Raw genomic sequence first — 20183 nt, forward strand, 5'->3', positions numbered from 1 at the left:
GAACTAAAATTTACAGTTTTTGTCAGTTAATGTTAGATAAGCTTCTTTCTTGATTATTGTAGATTCTTATAACAATAATCCTACTACGTTTAAGCAACTTTTATTATGCCTTTTAAAAACTTGTAGTGTTTTCACCTTTTCCACCAATAATATATATTTCTTTTCATCTTGTGTATAAGAGTTATAAGGCAAATTATTTTTAATAATAATAATATTAATATATTTTTTTATTTTTCAGACGTCAGAAGAAATCCCGTTTATCCCACCTTCAATGTCGTTTATCTGATTCTGCAAACTTTGATTATTTCCCATCAGGCAATAGACGCATGAATAAATATTATTCTGATCACTCTATTAGAAATCAGGTATTTATAATTATTAGTTCTAATAAGTTATTCTATAGGTTAATAATGTCTGTTTATCTGTCTAAACATAGATTATTTTTCATCAACCAATAGACGCATGAATAAATATTACTCTGATCACTCTATTCGAAATCAGGTATAATATTATTAGTTCTAACAAGCAAAGTTACTCTATAATTTGGTCTGTTTGTATGTTCTGTCTTAACATATATTATTTCCCATCAAGCAATAGACGCATGAATAGATATTACTCTGATCACTCTATTCGAAATCAGGTTTGTATAATTATTTAGTTTTTAGTAGCGAAGATACTCTATAATTTGGTCTGTTTGTATGTTTTGTCTTAACATATATTATTTCCTATCAAGTAATAGACGCATAAATAAATATTATTCTGAGCACTCTATTAGAAATCAGGTATTTATGATTTAAGTTATTAGTAGCAAAGTTACTCTATAATTTTGTCTGTTTGTATGTTCTGTCTTAACATATATTATTTCCCATCAGGCAATAGACGCATGAATAAATATTATTCTGATCACTCTATTAGAAATAAGGTTTGTATAATTATTTAGTTTTTAGTAGCGAAGATACTCTATAATTTGGTCTGTTTGTATGTTCTGTCTTAACTTAACATATATTATTTTCCATTAACCAATAGATGCATGAATAAATACTATTTTTGATCACTCTATTAGAAATCAGGTTATGAGAAGCTTTTTAGTAGCGAAGCTATTCTATAAGTAAGAAGTAAATGTTTGTCTCAAATTTCAGGGTATTGAACAAAGGGCTGTTTTTACACTAGTCCCCAACGATCTATAATAACATTTTCTTATTCGTTGGCTTAAAAACTTATTGGAATATTATTGAATTTTATTTGATGGTTTCTTAAGTTGAATGTCCAAACGTTTCAAATACTTACTGTAATGTATAGAAGGGGTAATTTTGTGTGTTATCAATAGCAATGTACTTTAATTTATCAGCTATTGTCTTATCCCTTTAGTTCCCTGTTCTAATTCGCTGGTTTCAAAACTTAGGGGACATTTATCACCAGTGTACAAACTTTTCAATCTATAGAAGGCTTAATTCAATGTTGTTATATCAATGGTGAGGTACAATAATTTATCGTTCATTGTCTTATCCCTTTAGATCCCTGTGGATTATAGATTATTCATAATCCAAATTGTACATGTTATAAATGTTTTATCACATTATTATGTGAGCATTCCAGGGATCTTAAAGGATAAGACATTGGGAATGTACAAAATACAATTTATCACTCATTGTCTTATCCCTTTAGATACCTGTGGGTTATAGATTATTCATAATCCAAATTGTACATGTTATAAATCACATTATTGTATGAGAATTCCAGGGATCTTAAAGGATAAGACAATGGTCGATAAATTGATATACATTCCTATTCCCTTTTGATGATTAACAAAATTACCCCTTCTGTAGATTAAATTATTAATGAAAAGTTTTTAACCAACAATAGAAAATTACCCAAAGTTTTTGAGCCAACGAATAAGATAAAGAAGTTATAATAATTTGGGTACCAGTGTAATTTACAATTTAATATTACCTCCCTCCCCAGAGCTTTCCTATTTATTATTTATGATTTCTCTGTCTATATTTACCTGGAAGGGAGGGTACAATGAACTGTAAATTATGCTAGTTCCCAAAGTTTAAAGCCAATTCATTAGGTTTTTTCGTTGACTCAAAAAAATTGACAAATTGAAATTTGATTGATTTTTCCAAACTGACAGTAGCTTAACTTTTCAACAAATAATAGTATTCTACAAATGGAGCATCTAGTTTATTACGATTGAGGATGTGCCTCAATTTATCGTCAATTGACTTATCCCTTAATATCCCTGATATTTACAATATTTATTGGTATTTTGGGGGGGTTCTTTCAAATCTATTTTGTTAACACAGATATAGGGGTAGGCAATGAACGATTAATCACCCATTTAATTATGATAAACAAACTCTCACCTTTGGTAGATTAAATTGATGGAAAATATGAACTCTACTAGTTTTGAACTAATCAAGATTTAATGAAAGTATCCAAAGTTATTAAGCCAACAAATCATCTATTGTGTTTGTAAAACTTTGGTTACGAGTGTAATTTACAGTCAAATGCCTTTTTATTGGGATATTAAGGATTATTTTGCCCTTAAATATATATATTCTATTTTTCAGATGGAAGACAGTGGCGTATTCTACACTGGAACCATGCACCCGCTGTACGAGGAGATACCGACACCGATGTCTGGCGGTACAACGGCGTCACACTACGCCGTCTCTGGCGAATACCAGCTGCTAAACTCTGACTACTCTACGCTGCCATACAGCGAGGCCACCCTTCCATATTCTGAATCTATTCCATTTCTACAGAATAATATGATCTCAGTACGGACAAATAATCAGCAAAATCAACGGAATTCACAAAATAACGGCGGCGGCTTTTACCCCAAAAGTAACGGCCACACCAAGAACACAAGTAAAAATGGCGGTAAATTTTCGGCGCAAAAGACGCTTCCGCCAATTATTAAGTCGGGTCCGTTTTTCGGCGGTGGCGCTAAAACTTGTGATATTACAGCGGATGATTCCATGTTTCAGCCGCCGCCGGGCTATCATGACAGTCAGTGGCGCAGCCGTGGCGGCTGGTCAACAACCGCGAATGGCGGCCGCATGCAGACCTTAGATCCTGTCAGACACCTATCTTCCAATATATCATCCAACACAGCGGCTAAAAAATCCGACGTTTTCGGCCGGAGTGAATCGCCGCGCTACCAAATACCGCATACCAAACCGCCGCTACATCCCAAAAACGGCACCGCCGCAGGAAATCAAAACGACTTTTTGCCGCGCGAAGCGTGGACCGACTTTTCGGGGACAAATGACTGGCTGCGCAATGCCGGTCTTGTATCCGCAGCCTCTGGTGAAACTGAACAGCTTCTGTCAGTGGCTGGAAACGGCGGCAAAAGCCGCCAGCAATACGAGTTTAGTAAAAATACGCTAGACTGTCCCGGCGCGGTTAGAGCGAGCTTACGAGCGGGCAAAGATTTATCCGGCTGGGCGAATGATACGCCGACACAAAGCCGCGCATCCGTCGGCGTAAGCAGCTGGGCGGACACGCGCAGCAGCAGTGGCGGCGAGTCACGTGACACCACCGCCTCGGCGGGGAGCCGGGAAATCTCGCCGACAACGTTGAACAGTGATGTTACCATATCTACAACTAGTTCTAGTGATAGCAGCCACCATAGTCATAGTAGTCAACCGCCGTGTTTTGCCGCCGGTGATCCCGTTAAACTGTTTCGGACGGCGGCCGATCCCTTGTCTGGAGACCCTACGTAGTGCATTTGTTATGTCCTTGTTATTTATTAGTTATCCTAATATAAAAGTGATAAGATGTCTGTCTGTCCTATAAGATCTTATTGATCTGATTGAGCTTTTATTTTGAGGGAAGCTTAATAGAATGTCTTATGTGTGATATTATTATTTAGGGGGGGGGGGGCAGGGTAACTAAAGACCCCCCAAATTACTATTATACTTCATCTAAGCCCTTAGAGGCTATGATCGTAACCGCTAGTTTAATATCTATAAGGCAAAGTCACTTTAAATTTTGCAAAATCACATCATTTTTTACAAAAAAAAATAAAACATTGAATTTTAAATTTCATTTTTAAAAACTTATTAGATATTTCATTCAGTAAAGAAACCATGTTATTATTATTATAAAATATCAAAAAACCCTTGCTTAAATTATATTAGTTAAAGGGACCAATTTTTACCTAATAGTATGTACAATGTACATTTATTTGTAACATTATATTAATAGCTTTACAAATCCTATAGACTAACCTAATTATCGACTGTTGTTGAATTTTATCATGCATTGTTTTTGTGCTTCATTTTAGAAGCAGCTTGAAAAATGACGTCATACAAATGACCAACGATAGACCAGTATAAATTTTACTATTGGTCTATTAAGATACATACTGGCCTATCATTTGTCATTTGTATTGGATGACGTCATGTTTTATTAGGCACTATAAGCTGCTTCTTAATTCTAATTTACTTGAAAAAAATACCCTTTAAGACAATACCTATACATTTAGTTACTTTATATGCAAGGATCTAAAGGGATAAGACAATGGCCTATAAATTACTGTAGATCCACAATAAAAACAAAATACCCTTTTCAAGAATTAAATAATTTAAATTAATCAAAAGTATTCAACGTGTTTATAATATTTTGGGTACTAATTTAATTAACTTCAATCTTATAAACCCACCCTTCCTATAATATTAATGTATTTTTTGCTCTGACATTTTTCTTTGTATATTCAAAAATGATTCCACATTCTACATCAAATTGCCAGGGAGGAAGGGGACCATGGACTGTTAATTACATCGGTACCCAAAGTTTTATAATCAAGGAATAATAGTGTATATAGCAGTGTTTCAACTTTTCAACCAATAACTTTGTTCTAACGCCATTGGGGATGTAAATCAATTTATCGACCATTGTCTTATCCCTTAAGATCCCTGAGTATGCAAAAAAAATCCTACACACTGTCAGCTTGTCAACCATGTCAACCATTCCAGGGATTTAAAGGGATAAGACAATGGCCAATTAATTGATGTACATCCCCAATAATGATACACAAATTTACTCCTTAGTAGATTACACTTGGTGGTTGAAACGTTTAGACTCTCAACTTAATGAACCAAATAATCAAAATTCAATGAGTAAAAGTTGTTATAAAACTTTGGGGACTAGTGTAATAAACAGCCCAATGTCCTCTCCCTCCCTGCAGCTATGTCAACTTTTCATTCAAATGCCTTGTCAAAAATACTTTAAACATTGAAAAAATTACATTTTTATGCACAGCAGCAACTACCAGAGAGGGAGGGAGGGGACATTGGGCTGTTTATTACACTAGTCCCCAAAGTTTTATTATGCGTTGGCTTAATAACTTTGGGAACTTTTAATAAATTACTATTAGTTGATTTAATAAGTTGAGTGTACACACAATAGTTGTAATCTTCAAAAGGGGTAATTTTGTGCATCATCATTGGGAATGTACATCAATTTATCTACCATTGTAATATCCCTTTAGATCGTTGCTACTGTTTCATCATATATAAAGATGTTACTTTTGATGCTCATTCAATTCATTAAATTTTGATTTTTGATTAAATATAAAAAGCAAGGGACAGGAAATCCTTAATTCGTCCAAAAATATTCTCTTTAAGAAAAATTTGCTTTATTTAACACTTTACTGGCCGAAAAATTAAAGGCAAAACTGTTTTTTTTCTTGAAATAAAATATACCTTCCTTTAAAATAATAAGAAGTGTAACTGTTGGAGTAGGGCCATTAAATCAATTACAGGATCAAGTCGGAAATGTAAAGAAAAGTATCAATTAATTAATTTACAAAAAGGCCTCTAGCGGGTAAACGGCTGTCTATTATAATAGTCCCTAAAATTTTATAATAATGTTTTCTTATTAGTTGGCTTTACAACTTTATAATTTTAAAGAATTTTGATTTGTTGGTTCATTAAAATGAGTGTCTAAACATTTCAATCACTAATTGTCATCTAAAAAAGGGGTAATTTTGTTTATCATCATTGGGTATATAGATCAATCTACCTTTCATTGTCTTATCCCTTTAGATCCCTGCCTTCCTTTGCTAGTTCTAAGCCGTTTGGCAGCTGGCAATTCACACACTTGCTGACATGATCCTAATTACTTTTACAGCAATATTTAATTAATTTTAATCTGTAATAAGATTTTGCAATTACAATTATATTTTAAACCAAGAAGGGATTTATCATCTGAAGGATAACTATTTTTCACCAGTTTAAAAGTTTATTGATTTATTAATGGAGCTTTTATTTATCGCATCGTATTATAGACAGCTTTCAGCGCGGAAAAGTTGTAAGATTAAAACAAGTTTTCAGTTTTGTTAGCACCAGACTGACAAAACTGGTATTAATTTTAAAATTTGTTATTTAAATATTCGTGGAAAATTGCCTGTAATACGATGCTATACAGGATTTTTTAGTATGGCTGAGAACCGGTTCTAATCCAGCGGATATTAATCGGTTTCGAAGCCATACTGGAATAGTTATTTCTCGTATCGTATTATAAACGGCTTTCCGCGGATATAGAATGTACACGGCACCACGGGGCTAAAAAAAACTAGTTTTAATCTTATGATTGTACATTTCTATATTCGTAGAAAACTGGATATAATACGCTGCTAGACATAGTTTTTTCGTATTCATGAGAACCGGTTCCTATCCACCGGATTCAAATGAATACGAGAAAAAGAATTCTTTTGTTCTTAAGACTTCGTGGATACATCAAAATGGAAAAGAATGATTTATCTTTTATTGTCCTATCCCCATACATCCCTGAAAATAAGTCATTTTGTGTCAGGAATAGAGGTGACAATGGGCTGAGTGTTTAAACGTCTGAACCAATATTTTTAATCTACATAAAAGGGGTAATGTTGTGCATCATCACTGGGGATGTACATCAATTTATCGGCCATTGTCTTATCCCTTTAAATCCCTAATTTTGTATGCTTAATGTAATGTAAACTTGTTAAACATAATATTGTAATTTTAATTTTTGTGATAAAGTAAAAAATATGGAATTAAGTAGATATTGACAATTTTTAAGGCTGCCAGCCGCCAAACGGCTTAATAAATTATTCGAGTTTATCCAGTACGTTAAGCCGTTTAGCTACTAGCAGCCTAAAAATTTGTCAAAAAAACCCATATTTTTTCTTGATATGAACATTTTTTGTTTTGTAATTTGTTTTACCCCGAGTGTTCTATCACTGCTGCGATACATTCAGTTAGAATAAAGATCAACCCTTTAAATTTTGTTTATTTTCATTGGTAGTGAGGCTACTCTATAATTTAATATGTCTGTCCATCCGTCCGTAAGGTGGTTTTCGCGGCTTCTATTAAGATACTATTAATTCAGTAAGAATAAAAATCAACCCCTTAATTTTGTTTATTTTCATTGGTAGTGGAGATACTCTATAATTGATTATGTCTGTGCATCCGTCCGTAACGAGGTTTTTGCGCCTTCTATAAAGATACTATCTATTCAGGAATAATGATCAACACTTTAGATTTTGTTTATTTTCATTGGTAGTGAAGCTACTCAACGAGTCTATAATTGACTATGTCTGTCCGTCCATCTGGAAATGTAGCTTTTATGAGTTCGATTAGAAAAATGATCATATAACAGTCCGTCTGCCTGAAATGCTAAAAAGGTAATGTGATTTAGATAGAATAAAGATCAAATATTTATTTTCTTCTATTATATTGACTGTTTTCTTTGATGCATCACATACATATAAAAGTTCCAAAAGAATTTTAAACAGTTTTAAATTAGTCTAAAACCCATGTAAAGCTAGCCTAAAAAAGAAAATCCATTAGTTTAGTTATGAGCTTCAGACAAAAAACTTTACTACCATACAATAGGATGATAACGACTGCGCCACCCAAAATGATGTTGTTCTTGATTTAAAGTGCCAAGTGTAAGGTTGTCCTTACCTATGCGACAACATATAATGTGCATACTCTAGTGTTCCTATAAGACAACCAACAGTTTTCAAGGGCTGCACCTCTAGCATTTAGGACCTCTGTAAAGACAGACAGACATACATCCTGTTATGTTTATTAAAGAATGATAGAGCTTCGTTACTCAAGATAATGTTATTCTTGTTTATAAGGTTGTCCTTATACCTATGCTACAACATATAATGTGCATACTCTAGTGTTCCTAACATACAACTGACACTTTTCAAATGCAGCGCCTTTAGCATTTAGGACCTCTGTAAAGACAGACAGACCTACATACATCCTGTTATGTTTATTAAAGAATGATAGCGGCTGCGCCACACAAGATAATGTTATTTTTGATTATAAGTGGCAAGTCTAAGGTTGTCCTTGCCTATGCGACAACATATACTGTGCATACTCTAATGTTCCTAAAATACAACAGTTTTAAAAAGCAGCGCCTCTAGCATTCTGGACCTCTGTAAAGACAGGCAGACATACATCCTGGTATGTTTATTAATGAATGATAGCGGCTGCGCCACCCAAGATAATTTATTCTTGATTCTAAGTGTCAAGTCTAAGGTTGTCCTGACCTATGCGACAACATATAATGTGCATACTCTAGTGTTCCCAACATACAACCAACAGTTTTAAAAGCACTAGGAGCTACTTCCCTAGAAAAAAGATCCCCTGTTTTCCAAGATTGGAAGAAAATAGCATAAAACCATCCTAAGACTTTAATCTTTACATTAAATAGTTCAATGAATTGGATACCAAATCGGTTCAGTGATCATTAAAATCTTAGCTATTCTGTAAGCTGTGACCTTCTGTAACTATAGCTCTTATCTTAAATTTAACTATTGTTACGTTTCTTGCAACGATTAAGTTTTCTATCTGATATGTTGATGAAGAAATCTTTAATTTTTTTTTAATAAACTTATTATTTTTTTATGATGATTATGATCTCTAAAACAGCTTTAATTTTTCAAGAAAACTTTATGCTATTTTGTAGGAACTCTATGCACAAATGCAAAATAGTTCGCAAAGTGTTTCCTCAATACAACCCAATAAAATTCATAAAATAAAGAATATAAAAAAGTCTTACAAAGCTTTCTCAAATACCATGCCAAAGACGCCAAAGCTTTTTTATAGGTGTATAAAATGAGGAATTTAAATGGTTTGAGAGAGTTATCTTATTGTATTTTTTTAAAAGGGGTAAACACCAGCCGTTAATGAGATCTTATTCCTACATTTATTAGGAAATTTTGTTACTTTCGATTCATGACTCTTTTTCTTAAGATTGCTATAATGGTATGACAAATATTTCTCATTGTAAGAACACTTATTGGCAAAGCTTACAGTAGAGTAGAATCTTGTGTCCAAAATGGAAGACTCAAACAAGGTGTCCCTGAAAAAACCATCAAAAAACAAGGACAATTAAGATGTCCATAAGTAGTGCAGAGCTGGATCTTTAAATAATTTCAGTGGTGAGCCAGATCGGGGTGCGCCAAAGGTGATCCGGAGGTGGGCCGAAGATGAGCCAAAGCCACTGCTAAAAAACATTGATCTTTAAAAGATTTTTCGGCTTGGTGTTGTCAGATCACTAGCCATTTTGATATAAAGATCGATATGAGGTGCGCCAATCTGGATCACCTCTGGCGCACCCCGATCCGGCTCACCACTAAATGATTTAAAGATCCAGCTCAGCAATAACAAGTGAAGGGGACGAAGTGTTATTATTTTCGTCTTGGGAATTTATTTCAGGTTATATCTCCTACCCTCATCCAATATGTCAAAAATTTTCACTGGACCAATAAGAAACTTCCTTCAAAGTTATGGAACAATTGATCCAACCTTGAATGATATTTTTGCGGATATTTTTTATTTTATTTTAGTATATAGGGTTTCTCTGGCAGTAGAAAATATATTTTGGTTGTCCACTCCCTGTTTACAATATACTTAGATACATGTAATTGTTGAGTACATTGCTCTTCTTACATTAATGCATTTTAACAGGGTTGCAGGAAAACTCAAACACTTAATATTATTGCAAGTTTAAATTATAATTTTATGAATACAATATTATAAGATAATCAGATATCAACATAACATTAAACAAATAGTTTTATTTAATGTAAAATCGAGTTGTGTTAGAGGCTACTTGACGAAAATAAAAATATATTTTAATGTACAAAAAGACAAAATTGAAATTAAATTATAAAGGTTGTTTAAATAAAAATCATAACACTTTTATCTTTAGAAATAATTTGTAATATAAATAAATCGTGATTTATTTTGCAAAAGCGAATGCACATCCCTGTTCTTGTTGTACTGATAGATTTTTTTATTGAAAAAATACATATTCTCGGGGAGGGAGGGGACATTGGCCTGTTTATTACACTAGTCCCCAAAGTTTCATAACACCGTTTTCTTATTCGTTGGCTTAACAACTTTGAATTTTGATTGGTTAGTTCCTTATGTTGAGTTTTAACTACTAATTTTAATCTACAGAAGGGGTAATTTATGTATTATAATATGGAATGTACATCAATTTATCGGCCATTGGCTTATCCCTTTTGATCCCTGGAAAAAATTACATATACTTATTAGGGTGGGCCCATTTCCCCCTTTTTTTAGATTTTACTGTTATCATAAGTTGTGGAAGTCATATATATGTATGATAAGCCCCATTCAAGTTTCAAAAGTGACTTGGCTCTTATGGCTGCCGGCGCGCGGGGGGGTATAAAAAGTGCCCACCCCCTTATAGAATCAAAAATTTAAATTCCTTCAAACACAGGCATGTTGCATATCAAAATGACCGCATTGAAATGCTGATTACGAATCTGAAAACCGTTTTGAAAAATATTGCTCCTAGTTTGAATAAGATCTCATTAAGTACCTAAAAACAGCTGATTTTGTCAAAAATGTTCATTTTGGTAGGTTATTTGAAAATCATTTCAGACTGAATCAATATTTTTCAAAACGGTTTTCAGATCTGTAATCAGCATTTCAATGCGGTCATTTTGATATGCAACATGCCTGTGTTTGAAGAAATTTAAATTTTTGGTTTTATAAGGGGGAGGGCACATTTTACAACCCCTGCGCGCCCGTTGCTTTTGGATGAAAAAAACTCTTTCAAGTTTCACAGGGTTTTATATTGGCCCAGTAACCCTTGCCAATGTCTACTAATGTGAAATTCCAAAATCGACCCACCCTAATACTTATATTTGTCAAATATCAAGGTTCAAAGAGATTTTTTGTCCTTTGTTCTATTTTACATATTTTTTTATCAATATTTTTTTGAAGCGAAGTAAGTCTTTAATATATAGGTCTTACTGCAAAGATTAAAATCTGTTAGAATCATCATAGCGATTTTAAACTATTAAAAAGGATTCCATTATATTTAATAACCTATCAAAGTGTAGCAACTCAATAACAACCAATAACAGTTTTTCCATTTAAGAGATATTGATGTCTTTTTTTACAAGATTTGATTACTTTAATTTTGAAATAGTGACTCCTAAAACGATAAGAATAACTTATTGTGATTGAAATGACTTTATATGGATATATTCGTTCTGTTTTTATTGTTGAATATTTTGATATTGAATATTGTAAAGAGATATATTGAATAAATGCAGTTTTCTCAAGGAGGAAGGGGTCATTGGGCTGTTTATTACACTAGTCCTCAAAGTTTTATAATAACGTTTTCTTATTTCTTGGATTAACAACCGTCAGGACTTTCATGAAATTGTTGTTGGTTTTTTCATTTAGTTGATTGTCCAAACGTTTCAACTACTAATTGTAATCTGCTAAAGGGGTAATTTTGTGTACCAACCTTACGGATGTACATACATTTATCGGACATTGTCCTATCCCTGAGTTTCCTATGCTTTATAGATACATACTTCAAACAATATTAGATATACAGTAGATCTTTTCATGAAAATACCCTTTCTCGAATTTCATTCTTCTGCTAACCTAAAAAGTTACTTTAGGGGACTAGAAATACATGTACAAAATTTCAGCTCTTTATCTCTACTGGCGACCTAGCGCCAGGCATGTAAAATATCAACAGATAACGGTAGCACGGCGGTTTTAATAATATCTCAGTAATGTGCAGGTTTTAAGCTCTTCTGCAAATTTGAATTTAAACACATAAGGCCAAAGATAATATATCCAAAAAATCTTTTGTCAAAGTCTACTCTACACCTAGCGCCAGTCAGTTTTCTAAAATCATGCATTTTATACCTGTGAAAAATGAAATCGCCAGCGCTAGGTGTAGAGTAGACTTTGACAAAAGATTTTTGGGATATCATATCTTAGGCCTTATGTGTTTAAGTTGAAATATGCAGAACACCTAAATTCACCTTCCAAGCCATTCTCTAAGCATTTTAAATTTTTTTATGAAATAACGGGATTTCAAAACTGCCTTTTAAAAAGGCCTAAAAAATATCTTTTTTAATGTTCCTTTTTTCACTGTTTATAGTTACAACTTATTAAGATATTATTCTCAGTTAAAAAAAAATGGTCGCTTCCAGCACCAAAACCGGCAAAAACAGGCAGTTAAACTTCTGTACCCCTACTTAACCCCCTAACAGACCCCCCCTCTATCTCGGCTCCTGTTACAGATAGAGACGTAAAACTTTTTTCTGGTGGTTCATATAATTAGAGAAAATTACTTTTTCTAGTCATAGCAGTCAGACCGCTCCTTATCCGCTTTTTTTCGGCCAGCCGCTAAATATTAAAACTGCTGTAGAGCAGCCAATTTTAAAGATAAGAAAACCAAATTTTATGACAAACTATTATTTTTTATAACAAAAAAAATACCTTTTCTGACCATTGCCGAAAAACGAAAAATAACGGAAACCGTCAATTTTGGCGGTAAAACAGCGGTTGGCGGCGATAAATAATATTTTTATCTGTTTATAGTTACAACTTATTAAGATATTATTCTCAGTTAAAAAAAATTGGCGCTTCAAGCACCAAAACCAGCAAAATCAGGCAGTTAAACTTCTGTACCCATACTTAACCCCCTAACAGACCCCCCCTCTATCTCGGCTCCTGTTACAGATAGAGACGTAAAACTTATTTCTGGTGGTTCATGTGTATTTTTAGAGAAAATTACTTTTTCTAGTCATAGAAGTCAGACCGCTCCTTATCCGCTTTTTAGCAGCCAGCCGCTAAATATTTAAACAGCTGTAGAGCGGCCAATTTTAAAGCTAAGAAAACCAAATTTTATGATGAACTATTATTTTTTATAACAAAAAAATACCTTTTCTGACCATCGCCAAAACACAACAAATAACGGCGGTTGGCGGCGCTAAATAATTATTTTTTACACTATATCAATATTAAATATTTTACAAAAGTTTAAATAAAGACAACCATAGACACAATTTTTCTCACTATCACTGATTATAAACTTTTTTTTGTTAGATACTATAAAAATAGGTCCTTCACTTATTGTATCCACCTTTCAACAAAAATCAGAAGACATTTCTAAAGTCATTTTATGCATACTAGCACATGAGAATCACCAGCAACTTTGTTTTCTTTCCATGATCCAGAATCTTTCTATCAACAGCTAAATTTTTAAAATACATCTTGCATTTGAAAAGGAAAATAAGAAAGATAATATGTAATAGGATGGAAAAGATCACCTTGATGTTTTTAATAATGAGATTTGTATATTTTCATTTTGTTTTTAACCCTTTGTAGACAAATTGATAATATTTCTAAATGTTAATTTTTTTAATTGTCTGCGTCTGGCATCTGACTAAAATAAAAATCTGTTACATTAGTTTCAACAATTAACTGTATTGCCCCTTTCCAGACCTTAATCAGCCAATTTTTGTATGAAGTCTTTTATTGTGATCATAAACAGATAAAAATATTAATTAGCGCTGCCAACCGCAGTTTTACCGCCAAAATTGGCGGATTCCATTATTTGTAATTTTTTCAGCGATGGTCAGAAAAGGTATTTTTTTTGTTATAAAAAAAAATAGTTCGTCGTAAAATTTGGTTTTCTTAGCTTTAAAATTGGCTGCTCTACAACAGTTTTAATATTTAGCGACTGGCCGCTAAAAAGCGGATAAGGAGCGGTCTGACCGCTATGACTAGAAAAAGTAATTTTCTCTAAAAATACACATGAACAAGTTTTACGTCTCTATCTATAACAGGAGCTGAGATAGAGGGGGGGGGGTCTGTTAGGGGGTTAAGTAGGGGTACAGAAGTTTAACTGCCTGTTTTTGCTGGGTTTGGTGCTGGAAGCGCCAATTTTTTTTTAACTGAGAATAATATCTTAATAAGTTGTAACTATAATAAACAGATAAAAATATTATTTATAAAAATAATAGTTCGTCATAAAATTTGGTTTTCTTAGCTTTAGAATTGGCTGCTCTACAGCAGTTTAAATATTTAGCGGCTGGCCGCTAAAAAGCGGATAAGGAGCGGTCTGACTTCTATGACTAGAAAAATTAATTTTCTCTAAAAATACACATGAACCACAGGAGCCAAGATAGAGGGGGGGTCTGTTAGGGGGTTAAGTAGGGGTACAGAAGATTAACTGCCTGTTTTTGCCGGTTTTGGTGCTTGAAGCGCCAATTTTTTTTAACTGAGAATAATATCTTAATAAGTTGTAACTATAAACAGATAAAAATATTATTTAGCGCCGCCAACCGCCGTTTTACCTCCAAAATTGGCAGTTTCCGTTATTTTTCGTTTTTCGGCGATGGTCAGAAAAGGTATTTTTTTGTTATAAAAAATAATAGTTCATCATAAAATTTGGTTTTCTTATCTTTAAAATTGGCTGCTCTACAGCAGTTTTAATATTTAGCGGCTGGCCGAAAAAAAGTGGATAAGGAGCGGTCTGACTGCCTGGCGCTAGGTCGCCAGTAGAGATAAAGAGCTGAAATTTTGTACATGTATTTCTAGTCCCCTAAAGTAACTTTTTAGGTTAGCAGAAGAATGAAATTCGAGAAAGGGTATTTTCATGAAAAGATCTAATATACAGATCAGGGATGAATAGGCTAATGACGTTTAAATTAACCTTTAACCCATTCTTCCTCCCAATAAATAAAAGTAAAATAGTTCGGGGGAAAAATTACATAAAAATATATTATGCTACTTACGGGTACGATCTGTAGAATTATAGACAGTTTTCTGCGGATAGAAAAGTTAAAGGATTAATTTTAGTATATACCTTAGTAACGGAAGGCTCAAGCAAATAAAACAGTAATTAGATTTAGGATTTCGTGTAAAATTGTCTATATTACGATACAAGGTTTTTGGTAATGGCTCAGAACTGACTTTAATCCAGTGGTAATGAATCGCGTCAGCTGCATGAAATCAACTTTTTGCGATTTAAAAATCAGCTGGTAGTCTAAACCTGAACAAAATATGGCAATCCCTCTTTGTAAAAAATTGAATCAATCAAACAGTTTTCAATCTGAGGCTTTGTCGCTGCTTTCGAGCCCTGAGTAAAAGAGAAGGATAGAAAGTATGTTTAAGCCATTGAGAAAACTTTTTTTACCTTCAGTCTTTTCTGATAATAAGAAATACAACAAATAAAAAAAGTGAGAAAGACTAAACTACATAACTTTTGTGTCACTTTTGAGGAAGACGATTACTAAATGACGTCAAATAAAGGGAAAAGAAAAAGGGAAGGGGGGAAGAAAATCTTTTCAAAAGATGAAGATGATGGGAAAAAAGGGAATCGTCTTCCTCAAAAGTGACACAAAAGTTATGTAGTTAGATCTTTCTCTAAAAAAGTTTTAAAAAGTCTAAAAAGACAGAATAAATAATAAAAAGTAATAAAAAGACATGAGATAAGAAAAAACACACATATCTTTTTTTCTTAATGTAAACAAGGATGACAATATTCATAATTAGCAGAGCACAAAAATAACGAAATGAACTAACAGGAGCAGTTGTTCAGTTGTCATAACAGGAAAATAAAGAGAGATAATATACAAAAAACAAGAAAACAAAAATGTATTGTTTACATCTTTTCAAGTACATGACCAACATACAGATGTCATAGGAATCGTCACTTAAAATTTCAGTTGTCTTTCTTTAATAGGATCCAAGAATATAGATTGCGTTACGAACTGACTGAAAGACGACTGACGGACCGACAAAAGGTATTATAGCGTAGCTTCGCTACTAAAAAAGGGGCAAATGTGACACTCTACTTGGTTAGATGATGGATGGACGAATATACATACCAACCAAGTGTCCATACAAACATACTAAATTCTAGAAAATCTTTTAATTCACCATAAAGCGCAATATAGATTCTCAAAGGTCCTGGGAAGGTTTATAACTATTATGGGGGAGGGTACAACCACCCTCCAAAGATAAATAGCCCATTGAGAAAAAAAACTTAAAATCTAAAAAAAATTGGCTTATGGAATACTTTTCCACTCCTCAAGTTCTCCTAGAGGCCTCTAGGGGCGTAGCACATTACCCTGCACAACTAGTCTTTTGATTTAAAGAGTTTCCTGAGTATTATGCTTTTTTATATGAGTGTTATATGTGTTATATACATTATACTTTTTTATGAATATACCAATAATCCTATTATATACATATTATAATACACTACTCTTTTTTCATACATTTATGTATAGGCACATATAGTGAAAAGTAGTAAGGTTTTTTGTGTGTTGGTCCAATATGATCTCGATAATATGACAACAGAACCAATAGATAGAGTTATCCATTATAGGAAAGCTTTACATAGGTCCCAGAATGGCTATATCATTTTCAAATTTATGGCTTTAGATGGTTTTAGGCTATTTGTCATCATATAAAATAATTACATATTTGTTTTTATGTTTTCAGATACCAGTATTTGCAGGTTTTAGGTTATTCTAATTATTTTTTTTCTTTCAAACCATTTATGCCCTTATTCATGGAAATATAATATGTAATATATAGTATTTCTTTGGTTATGTATTTAGTCTAGATATCATAGATACATATATTATCCTTTTTTTTCTATCTATCTGTCTGTCTGTCTATCTATCTTTCTGTATGTCTGTCTGTTTATCTGTATGTAATGCGAACCCTGTGATGTCCTATCTGATAAAATCTTGGTTTAAACAAACAGTATCCAAACTTTTTAACCAATAACTTGATTCTACTAAAGGGGTAATTTTATTTATTATCATTGAGTATGAACATGCACTTATGGTCCATTGTCTTATCCCTTAAGATCCCTGTAGTTTTGTTTGTATAATTAATTGTTAATTACTCCTAATTTATCATACATTGTCCTAGCCCTCAAAACTCTGTATAGAAGGGGTAATTTTGTTGATTATCATTAGGAATAAACATGTATTAATCGTCCATTGTCTTATCCCTTTAGATCCTGTAGATTTGTTTGTATAATTATTTGTTAATTACTCCGCTAATCTCCTAATTTATCATTCATTGTCTTACCCCTTTAGATCCCTGTAGTTTTGTTTGTATAATTATTTGTTAATTACTCCGCTAATCTCATAATTTATCTTCCATTGTCTTATCCCTTTAGATCCCTGTAGATTTGTTTGTATAAATATTTGTTAATTACTCCGCTAATCTCCTAATTTATTGACCATTGTCTTATCCCCTTAGATCCCTGTAGATTTGTTTGTATAATTATTTGTTAATAACTCCGCTAATCTTCTAATTTATCCTTCACTGTCTTATCCCTTTAGATCCCTGTAGATTTGTTTGTATAATTATTTGTTAATTACTCTGCTAATCTCCTAATTTATCATTCATTGTCTTATCCCTTTAGATCCCTGTAGATTTGTTTGTATAATTATTTGTTAATTACTCCGCTAATCTCCTAATTGCATAATTACTTCACAGAGCTAGAGATAAACAAATTTTATTTAGAAAATTGTACTTTTTTATCACAATTTTTAGACATTTTTAAAAAGTAGTATTGAATTTTGAATAGATAATAATTAAGAGAGAGAGAGAGAGAAAGAGATAGTAGAGAAATAGAGATAGAGAGAGAAAGACAGACAGTCAGAGAGAGACACAGAGAGAGAGATAGATAGATATGTATTAACATTCTACAGACAACCAACACCCTAAAGTCCAAACACTGTCTTTATATTTGTCAAGGCATTCCACATACATTATACAAAACTGACGGCATTAGTTTTGATCAGTGTTCTTTATATGTTGTACTTAATGTATCCATAGTACAATAAGTACAAATCTTACAAGTATTATACATCGACTAAACAGTAAATTAATTGAAAGAATAAAACAATGAAAAAAAACCTAGCTGTGTGTGTATTTGTAAATGATATTATAAAAACAGGAGCAAATGTTTGTAGGCACTACAAGTATGACAATATCCATAAAAAGCGAAGCTCTGGAACAGTAGAACAAACGAACATTAAGACTTGTAGAGTGTCAGAACATAAATGTATAAGTAAATTTGTTGAAAAACTGCTTAAATAAATGATACTGTTTAAAGACATACATACATTTTTAGGACTTGATTATAAAGATGCTTCGCTAGGACAATTCTAACCTGTTCATATTATCGAAAGAGCCAACTGTAACGGACGTACGGACGGACCGACCCTAATTATAGAAAAGCTTCGCTTTCAAAAAACGGGAGCAAATGTTTGTAGGCACAAAAACACACACATATACTAGGAAGTAGATATTTTATTGTTGGCTTCGCCCCTAGGCTTTGCTTTACAGGGGTGGGTTTGCATTATCCCTTACCATACGTAATCTTAGATTTTAGGGAAAGGGTTTTTTATGAAGCAGGTAAGTAAAAAAAAAAACGAAGCAGCTTATTGTGCCTAGTAAAAATTGACGTCATACTATACAAATGACCAAATATATGCCAGTATACATTGTAATTGACCAATGGTAAAATATATACTGGCCTATTATTGGTCATTTGTGTTGTATGATATCATTTTTATTTGGCACAATAAGCTACTTTGTTTTTTTATCATTTACCTTAAAAAGGACTGGTTTAAATAGCGAAAAGCTTAATTAAAGACACTATAAATAACTAGCAAAAGTTTGTTTTACTGTGCTACCAACAGAAATAGTATGAATATGCTTAAAACTATTTTTTATTTTTTTCTTAGTGGAAAATTGTCTGGTTTACGATGCTATATATAATATTTAAGTATTCTTGGAAACCAGTTCTAATCCAACAATAGAGAGAGAGAGAAAGAGAGAGAGAGAGAGAGAGAGAGAGAGAGAGAAAGAGAGAGAGAGAAAGAGAGAGAGAGAGAGAGAGAGAGAGAGAGAGAGAGAGGGAGAAAGAGAGAGAGAAATAGAGAGAGAGAGTACCGAATAGAGAACAGCGTTATCAACGGAATGAAGAACAGACACATTTAATTTTAAAGGAACTTCGCTACAAGAAAATATTATAAAGAAAAAAAGGATAAAATAAAAGATAAAATTTGACCATAAACAAACTTCTCAAGAATATAAAGGATAATTTTTGAAGAACAAAATTAATTTATTCTGTGGATTAACTTACATTGTAAAAAATCGGGGTAAAATCTAAAATACCACTTAGAATAAGTAGATTAAGATTATTTATTGAATGGTTTGAATCAACTTAATAATAAATGAAAAATGTCCCAATTTTTTTTAAACCAATGAATTATAGGCCTTTGGGTACTAGTGTAAATTTCAGTCCAATGTCCTCTCCCTCTGTTATAATTTTAGAATAAATTCTCCTGATTATCTATATATACACAGGAAAGGAAGGGGACAATAGTTCCCAAGGTTTAATAATAACATTTTCTTATTCGTTGGTTTAAAAACTTTGAATAATTTAATTGAATTTTGATTGGTTGTTTCATTAAGTTGAGTGTCCAAACGTTTCAACAACTAATTTTAATCTACGACAGGAGAAATCTATCATTGAGGATGTACTTCAATTTATCGGTCATTGTCTTATCCCTAATATATACAGGTGGGTTTCTATGGAATGAAAAATGATGTGTTTACTACCTTCCTTAAATCCTTACAAACATAAAAATATCTCAATGATGATAAACAAAATCACCCCCTCTATAGATTAAGAATAATGATTTAAAAGATTGGACAATGCTAGTTTTAATAAACCAAACAATAATTAATAAAAGTTCCCAATGTTTATAAAGTCAACTAATAATAAACTTTGGGTACTAGCGTAATTTACAGTCCAATGTCCTCTCCCTCTGTGATAATTTT

At 32.6% G+C, this 20183-nt stretch overlaps 1 protein-coding gene across 1 annotated transcript in view; it reads left to right on the forward strand.

Annotated features, from left to right (window-relative positions):
- Positions 1 to 4313, forward strand: part of LOC145322909 (uncharacterized) — a 31721-nt gene extending 27408 nt beyond the window's left edge. The window contains exons 3-4 of the mRNA XM_080165262.1: positions 239 to 365; positions 2574 to 4313. Coding sequence (XP_080021388.1) covers positions 239 to 365; positions 2574 to 3731 — 1285 coding nt within the window. The 3' untranslated portion in view covers positions 3732 to 4313. The remainder of the gene's footprint in view (positions 1 to 238; positions 366 to 2573) is intronic.
- Positions 4314 to 20183: the final 15870 nt, after the last annotated feature.

This window comes from Acartia tonsa, chromosome 6, assembly GCF_053477335.1.
Source record: "Acartia tonsa isolate MP-2025a chromosome 6, ASM5347733v1, whole genome shotgun sequence".
Classification (NCBI taxonomy): Eukaryota; Metazoa; Arthropoda; class Copepoda; order Calanoida; family Acartiidae; genus Acartia; species Acartia tonsa.